This window comes from Ischnura elegans, chromosome 6 (assembly GCF_921293095.1).
Source record: "Ischnura elegans chromosome 6, ioIscEleg1.1, whole genome shotgun sequence".
In the NCBI taxonomy this organism is placed as follows: Eukaryota; Metazoa; Arthropoda; class Insecta; order Odonata; family Coenagrionidae; genus Ischnura; species Ischnura elegans.
Genome location: NC_060251.1, coordinates 57,744,944 through 57,767,816, shown reverse-complemented (window position 1 = coordinate 57,767,816; position 22,873 = coordinate 57,744,944). Strand labels below are relative to the sequence as shown.

The 22,873-nt window shown below is 38.6% G+C and overlaps 2 protein-coding genes across 2 annotated transcripts; one reads left to right on the top strand and one right to left on the bottom strand.

The window, feature by feature from the left end:
- Window positions 1-479: 479 nt before the first annotated feature.
- On the bottom strand, window positions 480-20,741 carry LOC124160755 (DNA replication licensing factor Mcm7). The gene is made up of 15 exons (XM_046536767.1): window positions 20,538-20,741; window positions 19,947-20,050; window positions 19,734-19,874; window positions 19,501-19,625; window positions 18,430-18,610; window positions 17,756-17,893; window positions 15,881-16,063; window positions 11,440-11,662; window positions 10,753-10,836; window positions 7,441-7,652; window positions 5,877-6,058; window positions 4,436-4,587; window positions 2,072-2,172; window positions 1,287-1,396; window positions 480-996 (listed from the first exon to the last, which is right to left on the bottom strand). Exons 1-15 carry the CDS (start codon window positions 20,566-20,568, stop codon window positions 795-797), a joined length of 2,169 nt encoding a protein of 722 aa, XP_046392723.1. The 5' UTR covers window positions 20,569-20,741; the 3' UTR covers window positions 480-794.
- Window positions 20,742-20,771: 30 nt separating this feature from the next.
- On the top strand, window positions 20,772-21,874 carry LOC124160757 (mitochondrial import inner membrane translocase subunit TIM14). Its single transcript, XM_046536769.1, has 4 exons — window positions 20,772-20,871; window positions 20,952-21,086; window positions 21,164-21,274; window positions 21,351-21,874. Exons 1-4 carry the CDS (start codon window positions 20,869-20,871, stop codon window positions 21,459-21,461), a joined length of 360 nt encoding a protein of 119 aa, XP_046392725.1. The 5' UTR covers window positions 20,772-20,868; the 3' UTR covers window positions 21,462-21,874.
- The last annotated feature ends 999 nt before the right edge of the window (window positions 21,875-22,873 follow it).

Sequence of the window (22,873 nt, the reverse complement as noted above, 5' to 3'; positions counted from 1 at the left end):
GCTATCCTCCCTCCTGCCTCATAAGGCTGAAGGTTACACTGGGTGTTTAGCTTCCCTATAATCTGCTTTCAAGTATGGCTAAGGTCAAATCAACTGTCTCTATTGAAGTTATGCTCGTTTTTCCTTATCTCTATTGATTCTAGAATTTTACTTTCACAAAAATCATTGGTTGAGGCAAGAACTTTGACCTGGTCAAATTCTATGACATGTTTCGTTTCCGAAGTATGGATCGCAACAGCTGAAATATTTGTGTCAGAATTCTTAAGAGTGCCGGATGTGCTGGACTCCGGTGGAAACTGGGCAAAAAATGATGGGAATAGATGAGAGCACCAATAATTAAGCCCAGTTAGCCATTGTTCTGGCAAAACTTCCATCGACACCTCATGATTCAAACTTAATACGCTTCACAAAGGACAAAAATTAGGCTAAGAATATTCATTCAGCAAAATCCAACAAAGGTGAAAGACATAACCAAAGAATACATGGAAATGTGATTTATTTAAAAAATGAATGCCAAATTAGAAGGATAAAAATTATACATAGACTAAGCCTAAAAAATACCAAAAATGGTACAGTTAAATACAGAAATCCAGAAACAGGATACTTAGATCCTAAGAGCATCTTAGTTAAAGATGCACACCATTCTTGCGGACTCCATCAATAAAGTCAGATGGCACCGGATTGAAGACACAAGGACACTTGGTTTGATGATGATGCTGTTCACACTCAAGAGCTGTCTATGAATGATGTAGTAGAAGGTTGACCACAAATACGAAATTATGAAATTTGGAATTTTAGATGAATGTAACTTTAGTACGTGCTTGATTGACCTGCCATACATTCAACTCTTCATACTCATCAATGCACTCCTCCACTTGATCAGGCTTGAAGCCCTTGCTGGCACAACGATCTAATATGTCTGACATTTTCATAGTTTTCTCTTCTCCAGCAAATTCTCGAATAACAGCAAATATCCTATCCACAACAGTTTGTGCACTGTGAAATAAAAAAAGAATAAGTGAAAGATTATTACGTAGGTAGTAACAACACAATTAACAGCACTATAAGGAATAGGGATCGAAATTGATTTACTTAACCAGTATGGAGTATTAGGTAAAACACTATTTACTAAAATTGATGAGAAAAGACAGCAAATTTTTCTTCCATTAATAATTCTAGATGGAGCTTTAGGAACAAAATTTATGACTAGATGATATAGTACAAAAAATTATCAATCGTTTGAGTTCAAGCTTATTAAAGTAAATGAGTGAATAAAGTAAACTTACCGCCCTGTCTTCTCCTCTGTGTGATTCAATGAATCTTTGGACATTTCAATCAATCTCACAGCTTCGTTCACATCGTCCTTGCCAACTTCATCAGCCAAACGAAGCCGTGCCTGTAGATTAAAATGATAATAAAATGGATAATCAACTACAAATTTCACAAAGTAAAAAAAACATTAGCAAGTAAGATTTGGATAGTAATAAAATATTACAGAAGGCCAACGTTAAAAAATGTGCAATATGGAGGAATATTAGGAACTGATTTTAAAATTTAACATCTATCCCGATGGGTTGAAGAGGCAATTCATTTATGATCACTTTGCTTAACATATGCATTTCAGCAACAGTATGCAACGTACAACATGGACCCAGGGGATCAAAGAAAAAAATTCATTAATTCATTAAAAATTAATTAACATTTAAGGGAAAAACAGTACTGTGTGAACAGGGCATAAAGGACTACAAATTTTACTAAGTAAAAAAAAGGAGCAAGTAAAATTTAGATAGCAATAAAATATTACAGATGGGCAACGTAAAAAAATTTGCAATATGAAGGAAATTTTGGAACTGAACAAGTGCTATGTGAACACAGCATTACAAGAATAGCTCTAAATAAAAAATTTTCGTTGACGTACAAATGAGCCTTAAGACCTTAATGCTGATATTTCAAATTTAACGAGAAGAAAACCTGACCAAATAAATTTCAATCTCCACACAATAACATTCTGGATTTTGGGGCTCCAAAGATGGGGTTACATGTTGCACACGAATTCTAACAAAAATCTCACCAGAGCTGTGGAAAGACGAAGGACAGCAAGTAAATTCCTCGCAGAAGTGAAAGTTGTATCCTGGGTATTACGGGCTTCCTTTCTCATCTCAACATAGCAACCTATAAAATAATGAATTAGAGTAAATACAAACAACATTTCTGCACTAAATTTCATGGTGATGCTTTCAAGTTTTTCAGTAATTACCGTATATCTCCGAATATAGTCCCCCCTTTTTTTCCAAAAATGGCCGCGGAAAAGTAAGGGGGGGGACTTTAATCGAGTGTAATCCAGTTTAGCATACTAAAGGTGACCATAAAGTTATAAATAACGGCATAATGGCTAATGTTCTCGTAGTCTTTCTATTTGAGTATATTTATGAGGATTATAATCGGAGATATTAGTAAATACTGCCACGTTTTACCGGAAATTAAGACAATTTTTACCACAAATGTTGTACAGATACGATACTTCCGATTCAAATAGCATATCGAATATGCGTTTTCACGGGATCCATCGGGTAGCCGCTAATTTTTCTTGGAAAAGTATTGTTAGAATAATTCAATCGACACTGATCACTTAATGACGCAAAACAGTAAATAATTAAAATGAAAACTAAACACACACTATCATTACATTAATCGAACACTAGAATTGAATCAATAGTATATGTACCCGTCGCTCATTTAATAATTACACGATTTAAATAATTGCGAAAAATAAACTGATAAAGTGAACCTTTCGTGACGATTTAGCATTTCATTGCGTCTGTAGCTACTATACGTCCATGTGCCTGTGCGGTTCGTGTTTTCAACCACTGCCTTATTACCGCTTTCGCAGGACAAGAATGCGCAATAGGTGATGCATTTGTTTCTGAAAAGGCGCAATAATCGACGACTTTAAACCAGAAGCGCCGGCATTACTGCATTTGATCGAAATACAGCGACTCAGCATCGAAAGTGTGATCAATTTATTGAGGAATATCTTCAATTCGCCAGGGTAAGTAGGATCGATAAATTACGTCGCATAACGTTTCTCAATTATTTCCGCGATATTTTCTTTATTCAAAATAATTTTACGTTCAACAGTGAGGTGATGGATCAAGTAGAAAGATGAGGATCAATCCTGTGGCAGATTAGAGGCCATCAAAGACGGAGTTTCGATGCCAATTTAAAAATAGCCGTTGCAGAATACGCCATAAATCATAGTATTCACAGCGCTTGCAAAGCGCTAATACATCGCGGAAGTCATTTCAGGGGTCTCGATGCGGCAGATTCAAAGAATTAGAGGAAAATATCGTCGAATTTGTGCGCAAATGCAGAGCAGAAGCTCTTTGTGTAACTTATGCAATGATTCGCGACAAGGCATTGAAAATTGATATAATTTTTTTTCAGTTTTAATGTTTGTTGGAAAAAGTTTATTTCTTAATTTTATTACTTTGATATTTGTAAGTCCTGTAGTTTAATTATTTTGCTTAGCAGGCATTTGATGGCAATATTTTTATAATATTTATAATTTATTTAACACAATTTTATTTAGATTTCCTAAATTCTTCAGGTCACTTGGATTTGTGATGACTTGATGGGTGTGTTACACTGGATCTAAGGAAGTTTCAGGGCCAAATGCAATACTGTGTATAGGCTTTAAGTTAAAGCTTATATATTGACATTGTCTGTAGTCATTTGGAAATCAAAAATATTAATAATTTGTGAAGGTTTAAAAAATACAATAGCCTTGGATACTTAAAAAATTTTCTCATTTCTTCATTACATCTGGTTAAGGAACTATAAATTACTGATACATGCAATGGATCACAACATGTTTTAGGTATTGTTATTTTGTTGTGATGGAAAATATGTGAACAGATTTGTTCTTAATCTTCACAAAAAATAATAGTTTTTATCGACTCTAGAATCTTAACTTGCTAACTACAGAAAAATTTCCTTCCTTTGCATTTAAAATTTTTTCCCAAAACTGAGGTCTCAAAATTGGGGGGGGGGGACTATATTCAGAGGGGGACTATATTCGGAGATATACGGTATATCAGTTTTATTCCTACAACGTGGTTCAAAAAATTTTCACTCAACACCAATACTTTCAATTATATTATACTCTTGAAATTAGGGTTTCTAATATCACCAATTGCAAACCTTAGGGAATACAATTAAAATTTTAGCCCATTTGATGCTTAAAAATTACTGGTACACTTCATAGACCTATGCAAAATAACAAAAGTAATTGAAATTACTGGAATAGCATGCGTACTTAAATTACTTTTCAACCAGCTTAACATCAGAGAAACATTTTCACGAGTCAAAAATTGAGTAGTTGACATTTTAAGCCAACTCCATGAAATACATATAACAAATTTACACAGTTACTCACCCACAATGTAATCAGTAAGGTCCTCAGGAATAGTTGGTATCTTCTTCTTACACAAAGCAATGTATCGACGCATAAGACTCATGTCCAGAGACTGGAACTGCATTGGAGGCTGCTTGCAGTGCTGGTGAACGTAGGTGATGTGCTGGGCTAATCTGTAAAATATTAATTACCAGGATAAAAAGCTATTCAGTGATGACTCAAAAACATCATGCCAATCACTACCCACATCAAGGCACATTCATCATTTCGCAGTACTGTTAATCAATCAGAACATAGGCACCCCCCTCCTTTCTTGAATGTGTTGCCAATGATGATAAAAAATATCTTGGTTTGGGGAAAAGGAAGGGAGCAGCCTGCTGCTCTTCTATCCACCATGCTGCATGGGCATTGGAATATTTTCTTCGTGGACGCGCACTCAAATTTGGCATTTTGTGCCTTAATGGTAGCAGATATGTCAAAATACTCTAAATTTTTTCCCCCAAGGACAGTAACTAGGCATAATCTTTGAGAATTAATATTAAGTATAAAATTATTCAATTTGTGACCCTCCCCCCATAAATGGCCAATGGGCTAGGGTGAAAGGTTCACCTAGAAGTTTCATTTCTTTTAGGCCTTATATTTTATCAGTCCACACCTTTGCTTCATCAGGGCCAGATGGATTTGAAAAAAATCATTTTTTCTGATCTGCCCTATACCCATTTTCCCAACTGATGGTGGGTGACCTTGAACACATTCGAAACCCACCCACTCTTCTAGCCAATCACAGAAGAGTGGCAGGTGAAAGTGTGTAGGAGGCCACAGTCTATCTCTGACTTTCGCGCAGTGAACATCGCTCTCTAGCTCCAAGTGTTGCCAAACTTAACACATTCAATGCGGGCCCGATTTTCATGAATGTCGTCAGAATCAGCCGATAAAATAAGAGAGAAAAATAGAGTTTTTCACGCCATATCTTCCGTTCAAATACAGCTATTTACAAACGGTGTACACAGGTCGAAAGAGGGAAGCTTGCTGAAGGCCACGCACACGATTGGAACACTTGGAAGTGGATATAAGTCAGGTATAAGCGGAGAAAGGCTCCCTGTCCAAACGGCAGAGCACGTCAATTAACATGCTCCGTACTGTGTTAATCTGTGGAGATTGTGGTTACACTGACTCACATACAGTTATTTCCACGGACTGGAAACACTGGTCAGGCGAATGGATGGGAGCAGACGGGATAAGGGAAGGGGACCAGTGAGGTGGAAGGGGCAGCCCTTCAGATTGGCTACTAGCTCTCCACCGCTCAACAGTTCGGAAAAAGAGTATAATATACATGTATGGAAACAAAGGAGGTGGATATTCTATGCATTGAACATTTATCAATGCAAAATTTTATCAGCACAGGCTTATGAGAAAAAGTTAAAAAAGAAAAAATAAAAATGTTTGCTGACAATGTACACACCTCAAGTCATTGTCCTTGTCTGGTTTATCCTGAATGAGCCAGAGGAGGTCAAAACGTGAAAGCAGGGCAGCTGGGAGTTGGATATTATGCTCAATTGATCGCTTAGGATTATACCGTCCAAAGGCAGGGTTAGCAGCAGCCAAGATGCTCACTCTTGCATTGAGAGTGGTCATGATTCCAGCCTAGAAAAGTATATGGTATGAAGTAAATTTCATTATTAACATGCTCATTGGATCGCCACATACACAAAACCCAAAAACAGAGACTTTATCCCCAGCTGCCTATCCTCAAACATGTACCATGATTTCCCCAAAAAGTAACACTATGCACAAACACAGAGTCTACTGCAAATCCACACATGAAGACTTTTCCTTTATGGGAAAGAGAAACCATCATGCCCCTCAATGGAAGACCATTTTATAACAATGCGGACCTTCACTCAAGATTCAAAATCACAATTGATAAAAAGACTAGAGTACATTGGTTACAACAGAAAAGAAAATTATCTAGTTTGTGATGATGATAAAAAAAGAGTTGGTTATGCCAATAATGTTCTCTGGTTGAGGCACGTGTGAAGCCATTTTTCTGCTGGTAAGAATCTTCCCCCATCATTTGATATTCACAACAATTCGTACAAATGGAACCACCTGCACTATGCCAAGCATTGACAGAGCTGATGAAGAAGATAGTAGACAGTTCATTGAATTATATTAATCACGTTGGACTTACACGTTATAAGTATCACATGGGACTTACTGCATTAAAACTTTTTTATTTCTTTATTTTTCAACTAATACTATTTAACGAATGATATTCTGCAATATTTATACATACATGTTGTGTGCATTCTTTTCACTGAAATTTTGCAATACTGCTTAATATTTGAATATGACTTTTTCATAAATTTAGAGACAGTTTCTAATCATAAATTTTAAGCAAATTACACATACATATTTCATTTAAACATAGCAGACCTCCTAGCCTGACCTGTTACTACCACAGCACCCAAAATCCACCAAATTCTGGCATCACCGAGTCCCGACGGAGCCTAATTCAGGATGCCCAACTGGTTCACTGCTACGGTAAATGCTATATACCGAACTTTGTTTGTATATCCTCCAGACAAGCCCTATGGTAGGCTAATTTTTCAATCTTTAAAATAATGGGAATATCATCTAACTTACATGCAACATTATACACACGAGGAAAAATAATTTGACTCAGCCGGGATTCAAACCAGGATCTCCCAATTTTGTGCCAGGTGCTCAACCACTTGGAAGGCCTATAACCAGGGAATGTTTGCCGCATGTATCAGACATATGGGAAAAAATGCTGAGATGCAATAAGGGCCAAGGTAGTTCCCCTCGTGCGAGTTCCAGGAGATCCAGGTTTAATTCCAGTAAGGGTAAACGATTTTTCCTCAGCACTTTAGTGCCTCTGCAGATGACTCCTTAAAGGGACACTTTCAGTTAGTCTGCAGTTATTACCTTGGATATCATATTAATATCTAATTCACATAAGTATATAATAATAATATATCTAATTCACATAAGTAACTATGTACCTTGGCAATAGATATAGTCTGCTGCTCCATCACTTCATGAATAGCAGTCCTGTCATGATCGGCCATCTTGTCAAACTCGTCAATGCAACAAATGCCCTGATCGGCCAACACGAGTGCACCACCTTCAAGAGTCATCTCTCCAGTGAGAGGGTCCTTTGTTACAGCAGCAGTCAGACCGACACCAGATGAACCACGCCCAGTTGTGTACTGACCTAAAAATAAAATTTTGATTAGCTTAAACATGATATGAAATATACAAATGCTCTTAGGCATCAAAAGATGAAAACATTGGCATATAAGGGATAGATGTCATGATTTACATAGAAAAATATTCTTCGACATTTATGGTGTCAAAATTTTGCCAATTCAGGGTGAATTATGTAAGTGATGTGCATTTTCTCCGAAACATAAATTGATCTGATTGATACAAATGGTTAAAATTCTTCAAAACAGTCTCCTCCTGAATTAACACCCTTTTAGAGAAGATTCTGCAATGCTTGGAAGACACCTCGACACTACTTCACTCATATGCCTTGAAATGTGAGGTAGGATGTTTTCCACCAATTCCCAGTGCTTTCCCATTCATCTAACTCCTCATTCTGGGGAACAAAAAAGGTTACATGGAGCCAAGTCAGGGCTTTAAGGAGGTTGTGACACCACAGGGGTCTTGCTGTGGCTCAACCAAGGCCATACAACTGAGGGCATAATCGTGGCGGAGCTTGAAGACATCTTTGATGTTAGGCCTGTCGGGATCTACCCAGCTTTTCAGTCGCATAAATACATCCAGGAAAAAGCCTCCATAGACAATACATATCAATGTAATGAGCACATTCTACTCCCGCTCCTGATTTTAAAATCGGCCTGCATACCGTGATCTTCTCGCAGAGCTTTCTCTGACAAGACATATTAAGTGAGGTATTTTATCTCATTTGACTGGAAAAATATGTTTCGCAGCATAGGTCGTCAGCTAAGTGAAAAGTTTTATTAATGAGGTTGGAAATACATGGGTCCATATGGGATTATTCACTAGGCAAAAAAAAAAATCAGTGTATAAATGAGGTCATCATACAACTGAGGGCCGTATAACCGAGGTTCTACTGTATATCTGTGTGTTATCTAATCAGGTATATACGCTCCACTGTGTCACTAGATGTTCTGCTACTCTTGTATTATGGTGAATTCCACTCTCATGTTCTGTACAGCATTCTGCATTGGGGTTCATCTCCACATGCCGTTACCATATTCAAAATTCAAAAAAGAGTGGTACGCTTATTGTCCAACAAACCCTATCGGACACCCTGTCGGCCATTGTTTAAATATCTACGAATATTACCTGTGCCCTGTCTTTATATATTCACCATACTTCTCAAAGTAAAGACTAACTTCCAAGACTTTGTCCCAAACGCCAGCATTCACACTCATTATACGAGGCAGCACAAAGATTTGCATGTCCCCTATGTACGGACTAAAAGTGCTGCCTGTGGTGAACAATTTATGAGTCTACTTTTGTACAATAAGCTCCCTATGGAGCTAAAAGATCCCATGAGCCAAGGGGTATTTAAAAACAAGCTGAAAGACTTTTTACTTTCAGGCTGCTTTTACTCTATATCAGAGTACCTGTCACAGTAATATTATATATGCTCACCTCACTTTGCTGTTTGTGCCTTATATCTTTTATTTGTACCCAACCTGTGTTTTTGACGTGCCTTATACAATTTATGTATTGCATATAATTGTCTTTCCGGCAAATAAAGATTATTATTATTATTATTATATCCATGCAGTACAAACTCAAAATGGACAATTTATCAAACGTCAAACGATACAGCATATTGTTTTTATGCTAGACTTGCTCTTGCATGCCCTTTTGGGTTTGGTGGAAGATTGGATGAGCCACACGGAACTCCAGCTTTAGGATTCCGAATTGAACTCAAACGTACCAGATTTGAGCCCGATTAGAGCAGTGTTCAAAAAGCCTGGATCATTTCTAATCAATTCCAAATATTATTCTCGCCAAATTTAGACAAGTTCAGGGTGTCAGAGATTGCCTGAATAGTTAACCTTTTCCCTACTAAAGACATAAATATACTTGTGGATGTTTCTTGACACGGAGACGAAAGCCATTTATTTCCGTCTGAGATTTTCCTGACCAAGAGAATAAAAGCCATATATATACATTTTCTAGCTCTCCCCCTGTTATGATGGTCGCGGGTGTACGACGTCTTTGTTTCAACACTGCGGGGTTTAGGCTTTACCCTCGGAATCCGGGAGCAGGTACCCTGACCCCTTGTCTTTTATTACCACTCTTAGCGGTAAGGGTCATGCAATTGTTTATCCAGTCAGTTTTTGAAATAAATATTTGTTCATTTCTCAAGAAATATAAACTAAGAATTGAATTCTTTGTCTTTTGAGCTGCATTTACAATTTTTTAAACGAAATTCTACGATAAATATTAACTTATATCTCGAGTTTTGTATAAACATCAACATGGAAATTGTTGCTGCATTAAATTCGTTAATATTGACCTTAGTACTTCGTTTAAAATTTGACAATGCTCAGAAAAAAATGAGGAATTCAATTTGAAGTCTGCAATTTACGTGCAAGCAACAATTATCCACGTGCTAAATACATATAAGCAATACATAAGTTGACCGCGAACCAATGCCGCAGGTATGGTCGTAAACCAGGAAAGTAGGGAGCACAACTACTCTCGAAGTCCGAGATAATGCGGAGTCCCAGCGGGAAGGGGTCGAAAAAGGTTCCGCGAGACCCTTCTTAACGAATGTCCTCCAAAAATACTCCGTACCACGAGAAAGAAGAGTCTCTTGGGGCTCAGTACAGCAGTCATGCTAAGACGAAAACTCCGCCGTCTCGAAAGGGTTAACCAACAGTCTGAACTCAATACTTCACGCACACACCGGACATTTTCATCGGTTTGGGCTGCTGTTGGGCAACCATGACAGGGCTCATCTGTGACCTTCTCCCGGTCCTCCTCAAAGGCCTTATGTCTCCTTCCACGTAGAGATCTGGAATTGCATACAACCTTAAATGCCTCTTGAAGCATTAAATGTGTTTCCTCTGCATTCTTCCCAAGCCACACACAAAACTCGATTGCACACTGCTATTCTAACAAACCCTTCATTAAGTTCTGACACAATCGAAAAAGACTTGGTTCAAAAACACATCCTACCATTCCTACTGATTAGAGTGAACTGAGACCAAACACTTGAAAGGGCAGACCCCCAACTACATTACCCAACAAGTCCAAGCTTGCTGTAATAGATAGTAGAGTCACAAAAAAATAAAACTTACTCCTGGGTGCGAGACGATCAATATAGGAAAGCAGCTGTGACTTGGCTACACCAGGATCTCCCATCAGACAAATGTTGATGTTTCCTAGAAAAATAATTAATTATCAGCAAAACATAACATAAACGATTCAACAGAAGTAAAAAATGATTCATAATAATATCTATAGTCTCGGGCTCAATTTTGTGGAAGTTCATTCTAAAAAATGAAAGGAAAACTATGTATTTATCCACCTATTTATTCTTGTGGTACAACTAGTTTCAACACAGCGGCATCATCATGAACCTCTGTGCCGCCACTGCGTCGAAACTAGTTGTACCGCGAGAATAATTTGGTGGATAAATACATAGTTTTCCTTTCATTTGTTTAAATGATTCATAAAATTAACAATCAAAGTTCTAGGGCAAGGTGAGCTGGCAAATAAATATAATGTTCAAAGTAACTGTAAGATTATTAGATTAAAAAAATACAAGTCTCAACATGTTACCAACTACACCTGTATTTCACAAGGTTCCACATAATTAACGGCTAAAAAAGGCAATAAGCATACCAAAATTGACCGTAAGGGTGCAACCATTTTACTAATTAACTTCTCTCAACACAAAATTTTATTTAATAACATTAAAAGAATTTAATCCCTGAGAAAATTTTTCTACATTATTACAGGAGATCCAGACTTTAGACTCAAACCTCTAATTTTCATTCCTTTGGGGCTTCTGTCAACACCTCCGACCAAGAGTAGTAATAAAGCCTTCTTGACATCTTCATGGCCATAGATCTCAGGTGCAAGACTTCCAGAAAGCTTTGAATAGAAATCATCCTCTGATAGCTGAGCAACCTCCTCCTCAGTCAAACCAGGTTGTTCATCGGCTTCCCACTGGTCATCATGGGCTTTGCTAGTTCGCACCACAACCTACAGTATGTATACCAATTAAAATAATCAGGCACACATAACATTAATGGTGTATCGAACCATTGTATTTGCACCATCTTATTTACATTACACCTTTGTTTCAGAGCATTTTTTTATCAGCCAACCATCATTACAGTCATTGTTCATTAAGTAACCAAATTGGGTGCAAGGCATAATGTCCTGATAATGCAACATTAAAAGATATCTTTCCTCAAATGGATTAAAAATATTCAAGAGGACCTTTCATATAAGTACAGTGAACTCCCGATTATCTGGGGTAATGACGTGGAGAGACGGCATGAATAATCGGAAAACATGGATAACCCAAACTTTTATTTTAATGCCTTGTAATGTTCATAATTTGCGTAAAACAAACAATATATTATTATCTATGCAATCATTCTGTTATTTTAGAGTGCTTCCCAGACTCATTGAGAGCTTTCTTCGCCAGTTTGCGATCTTTTAGCGGGGATAACATGTACTCGAATTATTAATGCTCCATCTAAGGCCTGGTTTCAAAAACCACACATCCGTGGCTGAGTGACCATGGATACAGAAAAGTGGTTTGCACGAATGCTTCAAAACACTGCTCGACGTTGGAAACTACATTGTCAGGTACAACACCACATAGTCGCGTCTGGCAGAAGTTGCCCGGGTTGCGCACTGCTGCAGGACATGCATCCGTGATCCTGCTGCAGGACATGCATCCGTGATCCTGCTGCAGGACATGCATCCGTGATCACGGAGTGCGGTCGTGCACTGCGATGCTTAAAGATTGCAGAAAATATTGTGAGAGAGTGAAAATCATGCACGGATAATCCACAACACAGGTACACTGCAGCCGGATAATTGGGAGTCTACTGTACAAAGAAACTAAAAACTAGAGATGTGCGAATAGTATCCGCGAATACTCGAATACCTCGAATACCAGAAAGTATTCGATATTCGAGATCTCGAATAGTTATGCCAAAGGTGCCGTCTCGAATACCTCGAATACTTTGAATTTCGCGTCATACACTGTCGCTCGCTCGTCGTTGGTAGTTGGCTCGGAAAAGGAGAACTTTAGTAGTTTAGTGCATGCAGCGCCGTTTTAGGCAACCTTACGAACTATATCAAATTCGCGGGTTAGAGCCGTTAGAGCGGTGAAAAGAGTTCGACGTGGGGAACCGAAATTGATCGGGTGAAAAAAATCCGAAAATCCCAGGTGTCCCCCATCACGAGAACCTCAGTGCCGTGGGACAGTGACATTGGCGCATTTCCCACGATCCGCTATCCCCGTCCATTAAGCGTTCGCCCCACCCCCTCCGACGATTTCCTCTTCTCCGAAATCAAACAAAAGGTCCCGACTCGAGCAGGGATCGTATTACGAAGACCTCAGCTTCGAAAAAAATATCAAGTTACCGGAAAATAATAGAATCGCGTTTCACCCTTCACTCTTTCTCCCCCACTGACCATTTTCCCGCATTCGTCTTTTGAGAAAAATAAGACGAGGTGTTTACCATGTCTCCTTTGCGGCTAATAACGACAGGCAATTATTTTGAATCTTCCCCAGGAGATGAAACTACCACAAGAAGGAACTCAGTGCCGTGGGATGGTGACATTGGCGCATTTCCCACGATCTCCACCATCCCCCTCCCTTCAGCACACACCCAGCCTCACCCACTCTGACGATTTCCTCTTCTCCGATATCAAACAAAAGATCAGACCTCGCGCAGGGATCGTATTACGAAGACCTTAGCTTCGAAAAAAATATCAAGTTACGCGAGAAAAATAATAACGTGTCTCGCACCCACCCCCTTTTCTCACCCGCTGACCTTTTTCTACCTACCTGCTTCGAATTTCCCCCTTACTGGAGGTCAACTGCTGCATGAGTCATCTACTAGCCCGAAAGGTGTCTATCAATGACTTTCGGCAATTGATATTACACTTTTATTGGATTGAAATATTAGTAATATGCGCGTAATTTAAGAAAGAATAAGACCAAACACGACATATTTATGACTTTATTTAAGCATTTTATGCAGGAAAATAAATGCCGGAAAGACGAAGAAATACGACGGGGGCTTAGCATTTTGGCGTAATGCTCAAATAGGGTGCTTTCCTTTTATTTTTTTATTGCCTAAATCGAAATATTAATACTCCTGAAGTACGTATTTAACGCTTTTAGATTTTTATAGGACGATATCTATTTTTCGCGATTAAATTAAAAGTGAAAATTTTCCATCGTGCGAAAACGCGACGCGTTAGTGGGAATGATGGGGAAAGGTCCGTGTGACGCATTTCTGGTTCCCCCTCCCACCTTGTGAGGTGAACCTTGGGCGAGGCTCTTAGCGCTGATACCTTACCAAACCTTACCTTATCAATAGAAGAAAACTTTCCGACCTTAGCCAGTTTTAATAAGTGATTACTAAGACATGTTTCCCTGAGCTGTGTGCCTCATGCATGCATTAGTAACGTCAGACGATGTAAAACTCCTATCCTTTCGTGTAGAAACTAGGTACCTGTGATGTCACGTGGAGTGGCATCACATGGGTGCCAATCTGGCCTTTTTCAAATGAGGATAAAATTGACCATTGCCATTGGTCTAGACCGGTATTTCTAGAACCAAATAATTTGTATATAATGAATACACCAATGGTAGGTAACGAATCACAATCTATGCCTTTCATTTTCTATGATGAAGGATACTACCCTATTGTTTACATAAAAGTAAAATATTCCATTAATCAGCTAAATTCCTGTTTGAATCCTTTAAAGGCAATCACAATTACTCACCAAAATCTTGGGTTTCCTGCTGCATAGGCGACCTAGTCAAACATTCTCACATTCATAGTTTAGTATTCGAGGTATTCGAAATTCGAGGTATTCGAATATTCGAGCAATGATTTGATATTCGAATTCGATATTCGAATTCGAGAAATCTACTATTCGACCCATCCCTACTAAAAACCAATAGAAACTTTTAAATAAATATTTTTCCCTATTTTAGTAAATGCTGATGAAGAACTAATTATTTGCCCAAATGGTAGACTTTAAATGACCTAAATTAAATGGAATGAATACACCAGATTATAATTGCCTTTTTTTAGGTAATGGAAAGTAAAACAAATATCTAATAGACATGCCATGCAAAAGCTGTTTATCACTACATGGCAAAATTTATAATAATAGGGTGGTTTCCTATTATTTTTTTATTGCCTTAATCGAAAGATTATTACTCCTGGAGTACGTATTTCGCGCTTTTAGATTTTTAAATGACAACATCTATTTTTCGCGATTAAATGAAAAGTGAAAATTTTCAAGCGCGCGAAAACGCGACGCTTAAGTATGAATGTCGGGAAATATCTCCGTACGTCGTATTTCTGGTTCCCCCTCCCGCCCGGTGAGATGACCTTGAGGCGAGGCTTAGCTCTGATACGTCGCAGGATGCTAGCGGATAGCTGAGTACCTTGCTGAACGGTAGCGCTTGGCTTAAAAAAGGTTTATTAATACCTTATCAAACGAAGAAAACTTTCCGACATTAGCCAGTTTTAATAGGTGATTATTAAGACATGTTTCCCTGAGCTCTGTGCCTCATGCATTCATTGGTAACCTCAGACGATGCATAACTCCTATCCTCTCGTGTAGAAACTAGGTCCCTGTGACGTCATGCGGAGTGGAATCGCATGGGCGCCAATCTGGCCTTTTTCAAATGAGGATAAAATTTGACCCTTGCCATTCGTCTAAACCGGTATTTCAAAAACCAAATATTTTGTGTATTATGAATACACTAATGGTGGGTAACGAATCGCAATCAATGCCTTTCGTTTTCTTTGATGAAGGAAACTACCCTATTGCATGCATACTTGATCAATATTGAAAAATATATTTTTTGTAATAAAATAATTAACACAGATAATCCAAATGACTACATGAGACTCTGGAATTATTTAATCCGATCAATGCAACAATTTTTGGAAAAGATGCAGATCAGGTAAGGGTGAATGAGTTATCAATCAAGTACCAAAAACAGACTACAGCATAAAATATTCTGCTATAAGTAGAACAACACAATTCAAGAGATAAACAAAGCTAGCCTGAAATAATGCACACAATGGCAAATATTATTTCCTACAAAACAATTTGCTAATTTTTCATTAAGTAAACTAGGATTGTAAACTAGGATCAAATCCGATTTCCTCCCACCAAAGTAAATAAGTACATCTCCAGTACACTCACATGAGCTTCAAGGAATGTCTCAGATAGAAGCCCTTGAGACATCTGCCGAAAACCTGAGCGAAGCAGGGGCAGAAACACCCCAGTAATGCTGACATGATCTCCAGGTAATGCTTGCCGAGTGGTCTCACCTCGACAGAAAACGGTGACAGTTCGTGGAATCTGACCCACAGGCACTTGGTCACTCTGCACATGAGAAATTGAAACATGTATCTCATTAATAAACACATGACAAAAATGCCCTAGTAAAAGAAGTCCGAAATTAGTGACAATGATGCTTGGAACTCCTCAGTAGCCACAGGATAAGCAGCATAGAGAGATAAAATAATGCCAAATTAATATAATATAAAATATCTAACAAACCAAAGAAAAATAATTGACGTTCATATGACGAGACCTCAAAGAGAAAATAGAGCCTGACAGGCTTAGCACGATTACTCGCATTCCAGAACCGGGCACGAATCCTGCAGGGTTAATGGTTCTTTTGTTGTATATTACGGAGACTCAATCATTTGAATAACTTTCATATAAAGATAAAGAGAATATTTTGTACAGCAAATGTTATTTGTTGCTTTAAATCCCAAATAAGAGAAAACAGTTTGCCTGTCAGACACTAGTGCACCCCCCACAAAAAATCCTAGATCCACCCTCGACTACAGTCCGGCCGCCGAGAGTTGCCTGATATGGGCAAAGGGTTAAGTTAAGGGTAGGGGGCGAGGTTGCCAGGAAAGAAAGGGAAACGTCCATGTCACAAGCAACCATAAGGCTTCCATGAAGAAAAGAGCCAGAAGGGACGGCGAGCGTGAAGGACCCAAAGGAAGACTACAGTGGAACCTCGTTAAAGCGAGTACGGGCTATAGCAACACCCCCGCTATTACGAGAGATAGCCGATGCACCGCCAATTGACCCTATAATAAGAGTGTTAAAAAATTCGTTTTTACGAGACCCTTTCGGTGTTGGCTCTCGCCATAGCGAGGGTTTCACCGCCGGAAGACTTTCATCAAGACTCCTTAACCTCTGTAATTGCTAGCGATCTGTTAGAAATGAAGTTAATGGAGTGCTCAGTCTCAAATTTATGTGGTAAACTGTCGTTCGATAAATATAATGATGGCGAAACAATGCTTTGCATGATTTTTATTCAGTGCGGCGCTTATAAATTGTTTGAATAGTTGGTCGTTATTTGAGTAAGGAAATTATAATGATGGCGAAACAATGCTTTGCATGATTTTTATTCAGTGCGGCACTTATAAATTGTTTGAATAGTTGGTCGTTATTTGAGTAAGGAAATTTAGTGATGCAAAAAAACATCGCCTTTCATCTGGATTTATGCTTACGTTTATCGGATAGATGTTTATCTGTCGCCGCACCACTCCTGTTCCTGTATCTGTTTGCAACAGGTATATTGGCTATTATTTGCTCCACCTCCGGTAAAGCGACAATTCGCTATAGCGAGTGTTTATTAGTGCACCGTGGGGTGTCGTTATATCGAGGTTTCACTGTACCTTGTTTTGGTCATTAGGAGAAAGGGCTTGTTTTGGTGGTTCATATGCATGTGACAACATTGCATGACTAGGCAAGGGTGTGAGGTGCGTTTGGGGGACAGCGATTGGCTGCAAACCATACTGGCGCATGCGCCCCGCCCCTCGTTTTGGGCTGTCATTGGACAACTCTCGCCGACCAGACTGTACAACAGGTCATCAAAAAACACTGGTGCAAACATCCACTGCAGTTATACAACTCCAAACAAAAACCGAGCCACTACTGCTTCATTACCATATTTAAACCTAATTGTTTCATAATAAACTGTTTTGCAGAGAAAGCAGTAGCATAAAATACATACAGTAACATGAATTTAATACATCAATTATATAAACTCACATGTTCCTGAACTTTGAGTTCTTGAAATTTCACAAACTTTGAACCCCTGCTCTGAAGGTACAAGCGACCACCAGATTTATTCACCCGGCAGTCCTCACTGGGACACATGACCAATGGCATGAATGTTAGGGAGCCCACCTGCGAAAGAAAAGGAAAAAAATACTTTTGAAACTTAAAGTTAACTACTACAGAATTAATAAAGCAAAAAATCAAAGAGATTCACTTTCACAAAATTCTTTATAGGCAAAGAGGTTAATTTTCAGACCATTAGGAATTATTTCATGCACACTATACCGTCACCAAATTCATTAGCTCTTTCCTTACATTCATTTTGTAAGAAGCCAAGAATTTAATTGAACATCACTTAGACTCTACGAATGAAGTAGAGATCAAATTAAAGGATCCAAACAGCATAATACCCTTCAATTCTAACACATTCTATTACGTGAACAAGTTTTCAACCCCAACATTTTAAGTAAAATATAGGTAACGAGTATTTAACAACCTTAGTAAATCCACTAAAATTTTGTAATATTCTGAAACATTGCTATTACCATACAGTTGATGACTTATTGGTTATTCTAACCATGGTCCATTTGGGCATCAAGCCTATTCAAATTTTATAAGACACGAAAAATCACATTATATTCACATATATGTATTTTTTTCCTTACCACTTGATATGTCTCCGCACCGCACTTATCACAGGTATAAGTTGCCACCATCATCAGCGGTTTCACCTCAGTTCCCCTCGTAACAATGCCTCGAACATTAACTAATTTCCCCACATGCTGTGCCTTAACCTCTCTGATAGGAATGGCTTTTTTAGTGGACAGGTCCTTGAAGTATATTTCACTGAAGGAAATAAATATTGAGTCATGAGTGACAAATCATGAACATCAGAGGAATTTTGCCAGACAGGCTTACATGAATGTACCCTCATATCAATGATGCCAAAGAGGACATCCTAGAGCAGTGTCTTCAAATCTACCACACATTAGGGTAAGCTCAGATTGCATTGAATATAGAAGATGTCTTGCAAAAGTAGCTTCTCACTTTCAACAACAACAAAAAGGCCGTTTTAAAAGGAGCATGTAATTGCACAGATTAGACTGCATTAATTTCTCTTTATGATGTGGAATTCAGCTAATACACAAATGAAATTAGAGCAAGGGCTATTTTGCCCACTCACATCCATACAGTTTCGCACATACCGTATATGTCTGAATATAGTCCCCCCCTTTTTTCCCAAAAATGTCGGTGGTAAAAGTAAATGGGGGACTATATTCAAACGCATTTTTCAGATTATTTTCTCAAACTGAAGTCTCAAAATTAGGGGGGGGACTATATTCAGAGAGGGACTATATTCGGAGAAATACGGTATTATAGCAATTTACTGCTTTACACAGCGTCATTTTCGCTGCACCTTTGTGCACATGTCATTTGGTGCAAGTACGTGCCCCATGTAAAATGGCCTTAATACACTGCTGAAGCATAAGTTCTGTGGGGAAATGGTGCAAAAAATTCACCACTCCAGTAATTCCTGATTGTGTACAACATAAAAGAAATCTTGTTCCTTTTCGCACACAGATAGTACTGATAGGTGAATTCCTTATTGATTATTAGAGTGCCACAGTAAGAGAAGACAAGACATCCCACAAGACCAATTTTAAAATTATTGAGCAGGCAAAAATCATATCTTGAAATGACTACATGGCATAAGCTCCATTATCACATATACTTACAATCGTCTCATTAGTTCAGCAGGATATCGGTTGCGTGGATCTCTTGTTTCCCCTGGCTGTCTCATTCTCTGCTCCATTAGAAGTCGATGCTCAATGTAGATATCCAGTGTATCTTTGGCAACGACCTAGGAAAATAAGCATACTTATGGTAAACTGAACGTATTCACCATAGGTTGACTCGCCATCCACTCTTTGACTATTAGCATCCGCTATCTGGTTCATCTAATACTCACCTCCTGCTGCTTAAAATCAGGCAGGGTTTCGTGCACAACATCCGATATCAATGAGGTGTAACGCCTGGTGTTCTCCACCACAGATTCAGCAAGGGCAGAGTCGAAACTTGACATATCATCCAGCTCGACAACCAAGGCAACCTGATAATTAGGAGAATTAGAATCATACACATTTGAGACGTCCATTAAAATTTTAATCGTACTGAATCATACCTGCTCCCTGTGGGCTAGCTTGACTAATTGTCGCGCGTACTTGAAATCTTTCTTCCCATCATCTCCAATTGTGTAATACTCCACGAGAAATTGCTTTAACTTCTCTATTTAAAAAAAAAAAGAAAATAAACATTAGCATCGACATTCTAATTTAAAGTCACGAATTATGAGGCAAGAGTAGGCGAAGGCATAGTGAAGAGGCAAAACAAGTTGAGCTGCACCACTGTACACAACCTAAGCAAAAATACAACATAACAATGTGGCTCCATATGGATAATAATACATATATAATATTAAACGTGAGTCGTTTAATTCTCAGTGAGTGCAGTGGTTACAGTAAGTGAAGGTAACTACTCAGACTGTGTGACTACCGACACAGCTGAGCCTTCCACGGCTACGTAGCAAACCGAGACCAAATGATTTAACCCTAGGCAATTATTTCAGGTGAACTGTCGACCACGCACAACAATTCATCAAATGCAGATTTAAATGATAAATTAAGTTAAGGCGACCACCGTTCATATAGATGGGCCATATAATTTAAAGTTAACCCCTCAAATAAGTTTGACGTTTTAAATTAGCATATTTTACCTTTTTCTGCGGCGTAATCCTTTCCTGACATTTCGGCAAGGTGAAGAGTCTTTTTCCGACGATGACAAAAAGTTTTAAACAGTTAGTATTACTTTCTCCACAAAACTTGGACAGTAACAACCGCCAAACTCAACTACCAACTGAATTCTTCAATTCCACTCTTAACAAGAAATCGGCGGGAAATTTCAGCAGGAACGACGACAGCGCCCTCGCTTTCCGAACTAAAACATATCAAATACGAAACGAAAAGCGATACATTGTCGTCATAACAGGTCGCAGGGAATCAACACGAAGTTTCTCAACGAAAGTGCCGAATATCTGGCATCATTTCATGGTGAGAAGGATACTCCAAAGTATAGTTTGTCTTTCATGAATTTAAATCCATTGATCTTACCTCAATATTTTTCACTGTAGGCTAGTACTGCAGTTGTCGTTGGCCTCGGCCTTGTGGCCGTAGGGTTTGTTGGGAGGCAAGTTGTTCGAATGATGCCTAAAATGACAGAAAAAATGAACGAGGCGATGAAATCACTTCCAAAGTTAGACCCCCAAGTAAGTACTGTTTTAGTGCGTTATTTCATGGAAAATGTCATTCCTTGAACTAATGTTTGTCACTATCATTTTCTCAGTCTTTTGCTAATAGCCGGTACTATAAAGGTGGTTTTGAACAAAAAATGACGAAAAGGGAAGCTTGTCTTATACTCGGCGTGTCACCTAGTGCCAGCAAAAATAAAATAAAGGTAAGTTTGGGCACTAATTCCGTAGAATATCTTAAAATTAAGCAATGAATTAAAGGCATTGCATCATGCTTTGCAGGAAGCGCACAAACGATTGATGGGATTAAACCATCCAGACAGAGGAGGGTCACCGCTAATTGCAGCCAAGATCAACGAAGCTAAGGATCTATTGGAGAACAGCAGGTCATGATGGCAGTTAATTTCCATGGTGTTTCTACGTAGTTTCGTGATACTACTATCGTAATGAATTTCATGATATTCATGGAATTATTTAGCCGAGTCGTTGGTGGGATGAAGTGCATGGCCATAATCATTTATGGCCGTACCAACTTGCTTGCAGTGAAGTTTGGGGTAGGTCACCAATGAAACGGGCTGTTTAAAAATCGTGGTGCTGTGCTATTGCCAAGTACAAATGTTGCTTCGTTTTACTAGGACCTCACGAGCTGTATTGAATTTGGAAAGTTATGTAGCCTTGTGAAGGCCGTACGGACATTGGATTTTTATTTCCAAAATCAAGTGAGTTGTATTTTTATTGGTTTCCTCGACTTTATTATTAGCTGTACTCAAAGGCGTTGTAAATAAAATGCGTTGCTTCTATTTATATTTCCAGTAGTGGTTCTCACTTACCATCTGGTGAATCCTATATGAGAGTTGTGGATAGATAAATAAATAATCTTACTGAATGCGTTTTAACCACTTACATTGAACCTGTTGAATGGAGAAATGGCAAATTGAATGACAACCACCAGGGTGCAGATATGATTAAAAATCATTAAATTTTAAATCACACGTGTGTATAATTCTTATATCATCTGAGGGCCGGATCGATGTGAAAATAAAGAAAAGTTTGAGTATCACATTTCCGCCCACTAATACAGGCAAGTGATAGTGCAGATTAACCTACGCAGTGATGTATAACATTAATGAAAGAATTCAACAAGCAACCAACAATGCTCAGAAATTAGAGCCTAAGTACGTTCATACGTTGATAAAGAGTAATATTCCATCAAAACTTATCATACTTTGTTGCATTACCTTCAATATCGTGAAGCTACTTTGCAGTTGATAATCATGATGGATGATTATAAAAATCCGATGAGGGCCATTTGTGTAACCCACATATAACTCAAGATAATATCTTTAAATGTTGGGCAAATCTCATGATGTCAAGAAGCATTGACATATTTATGAGATCAGAACTTTGAAGTATGATGCGTTCAGGGCATTTCATTCAGTGGCAACCGAAAATTCAAAACCTGAGAATAGTCAACAATTGACCCTCAGATGGAGAAGGGCTATTTTAATGTGGTTTTCCCTTGGCATTCAAACAGTGAATGTAAGTTACGGAGAAAATAATACTCAATGTGTGAACCAGAATGACTGATGGTATTTGTGCCGCGAGAGAAGGGTAAGGAGAGACCTGGCATAAGCATTAGCCTGCTCTTAACAAAAGGTGCCAAGAGTGCCACAGCTTAATGTCCCAGATGATGGATGGAGTGCTACTCTTGAAGTGCCCTCCACAAGACACTCAAGTAGGGATTCGCCTCCACACCAACCTAATCCATGACCCATGAAATAAAATGAATCGAATGTTGCTTGCAG

Coding starts and splice junctions, on each gene's coding strand:
- LOC124160755 (XM_046536767.1), bottom strand. CDS start 20,568: ATGTCAGGAAAGGATTACGCCGCAGAAAAAG. Junction 18,611..19,500: donor GCTGAACTAATGAGACGATT/GTAAGTATATGT, acceptor TATTTCCTTCAG/TGAAATATACTTCAAGGACC. Junction 16,064..17,755: donor AACTCAAAGTTCAGGAACAT/GTGAGTTTATAT, acceptor TCTCATGTGCAG/AGTGACCAAGTGCCTGTGGG.
- LOC124160757 (XM_046536769.1), top strand. Junction 21,087..21,163: donor TTCCAAAGTTAGACCCCCAA/GTAAGTACTGTT, acceptor TCATTTTCTCAG/TCTTTTGCTAATAGCCGGTA. Junction 21,275..21,350: donor CCAGCAAAAATAAAATAAAG/GTAAGTTTGGGC, acceptor CATGCTTTGCAG/GAAGCGCACAAACGATTGAT.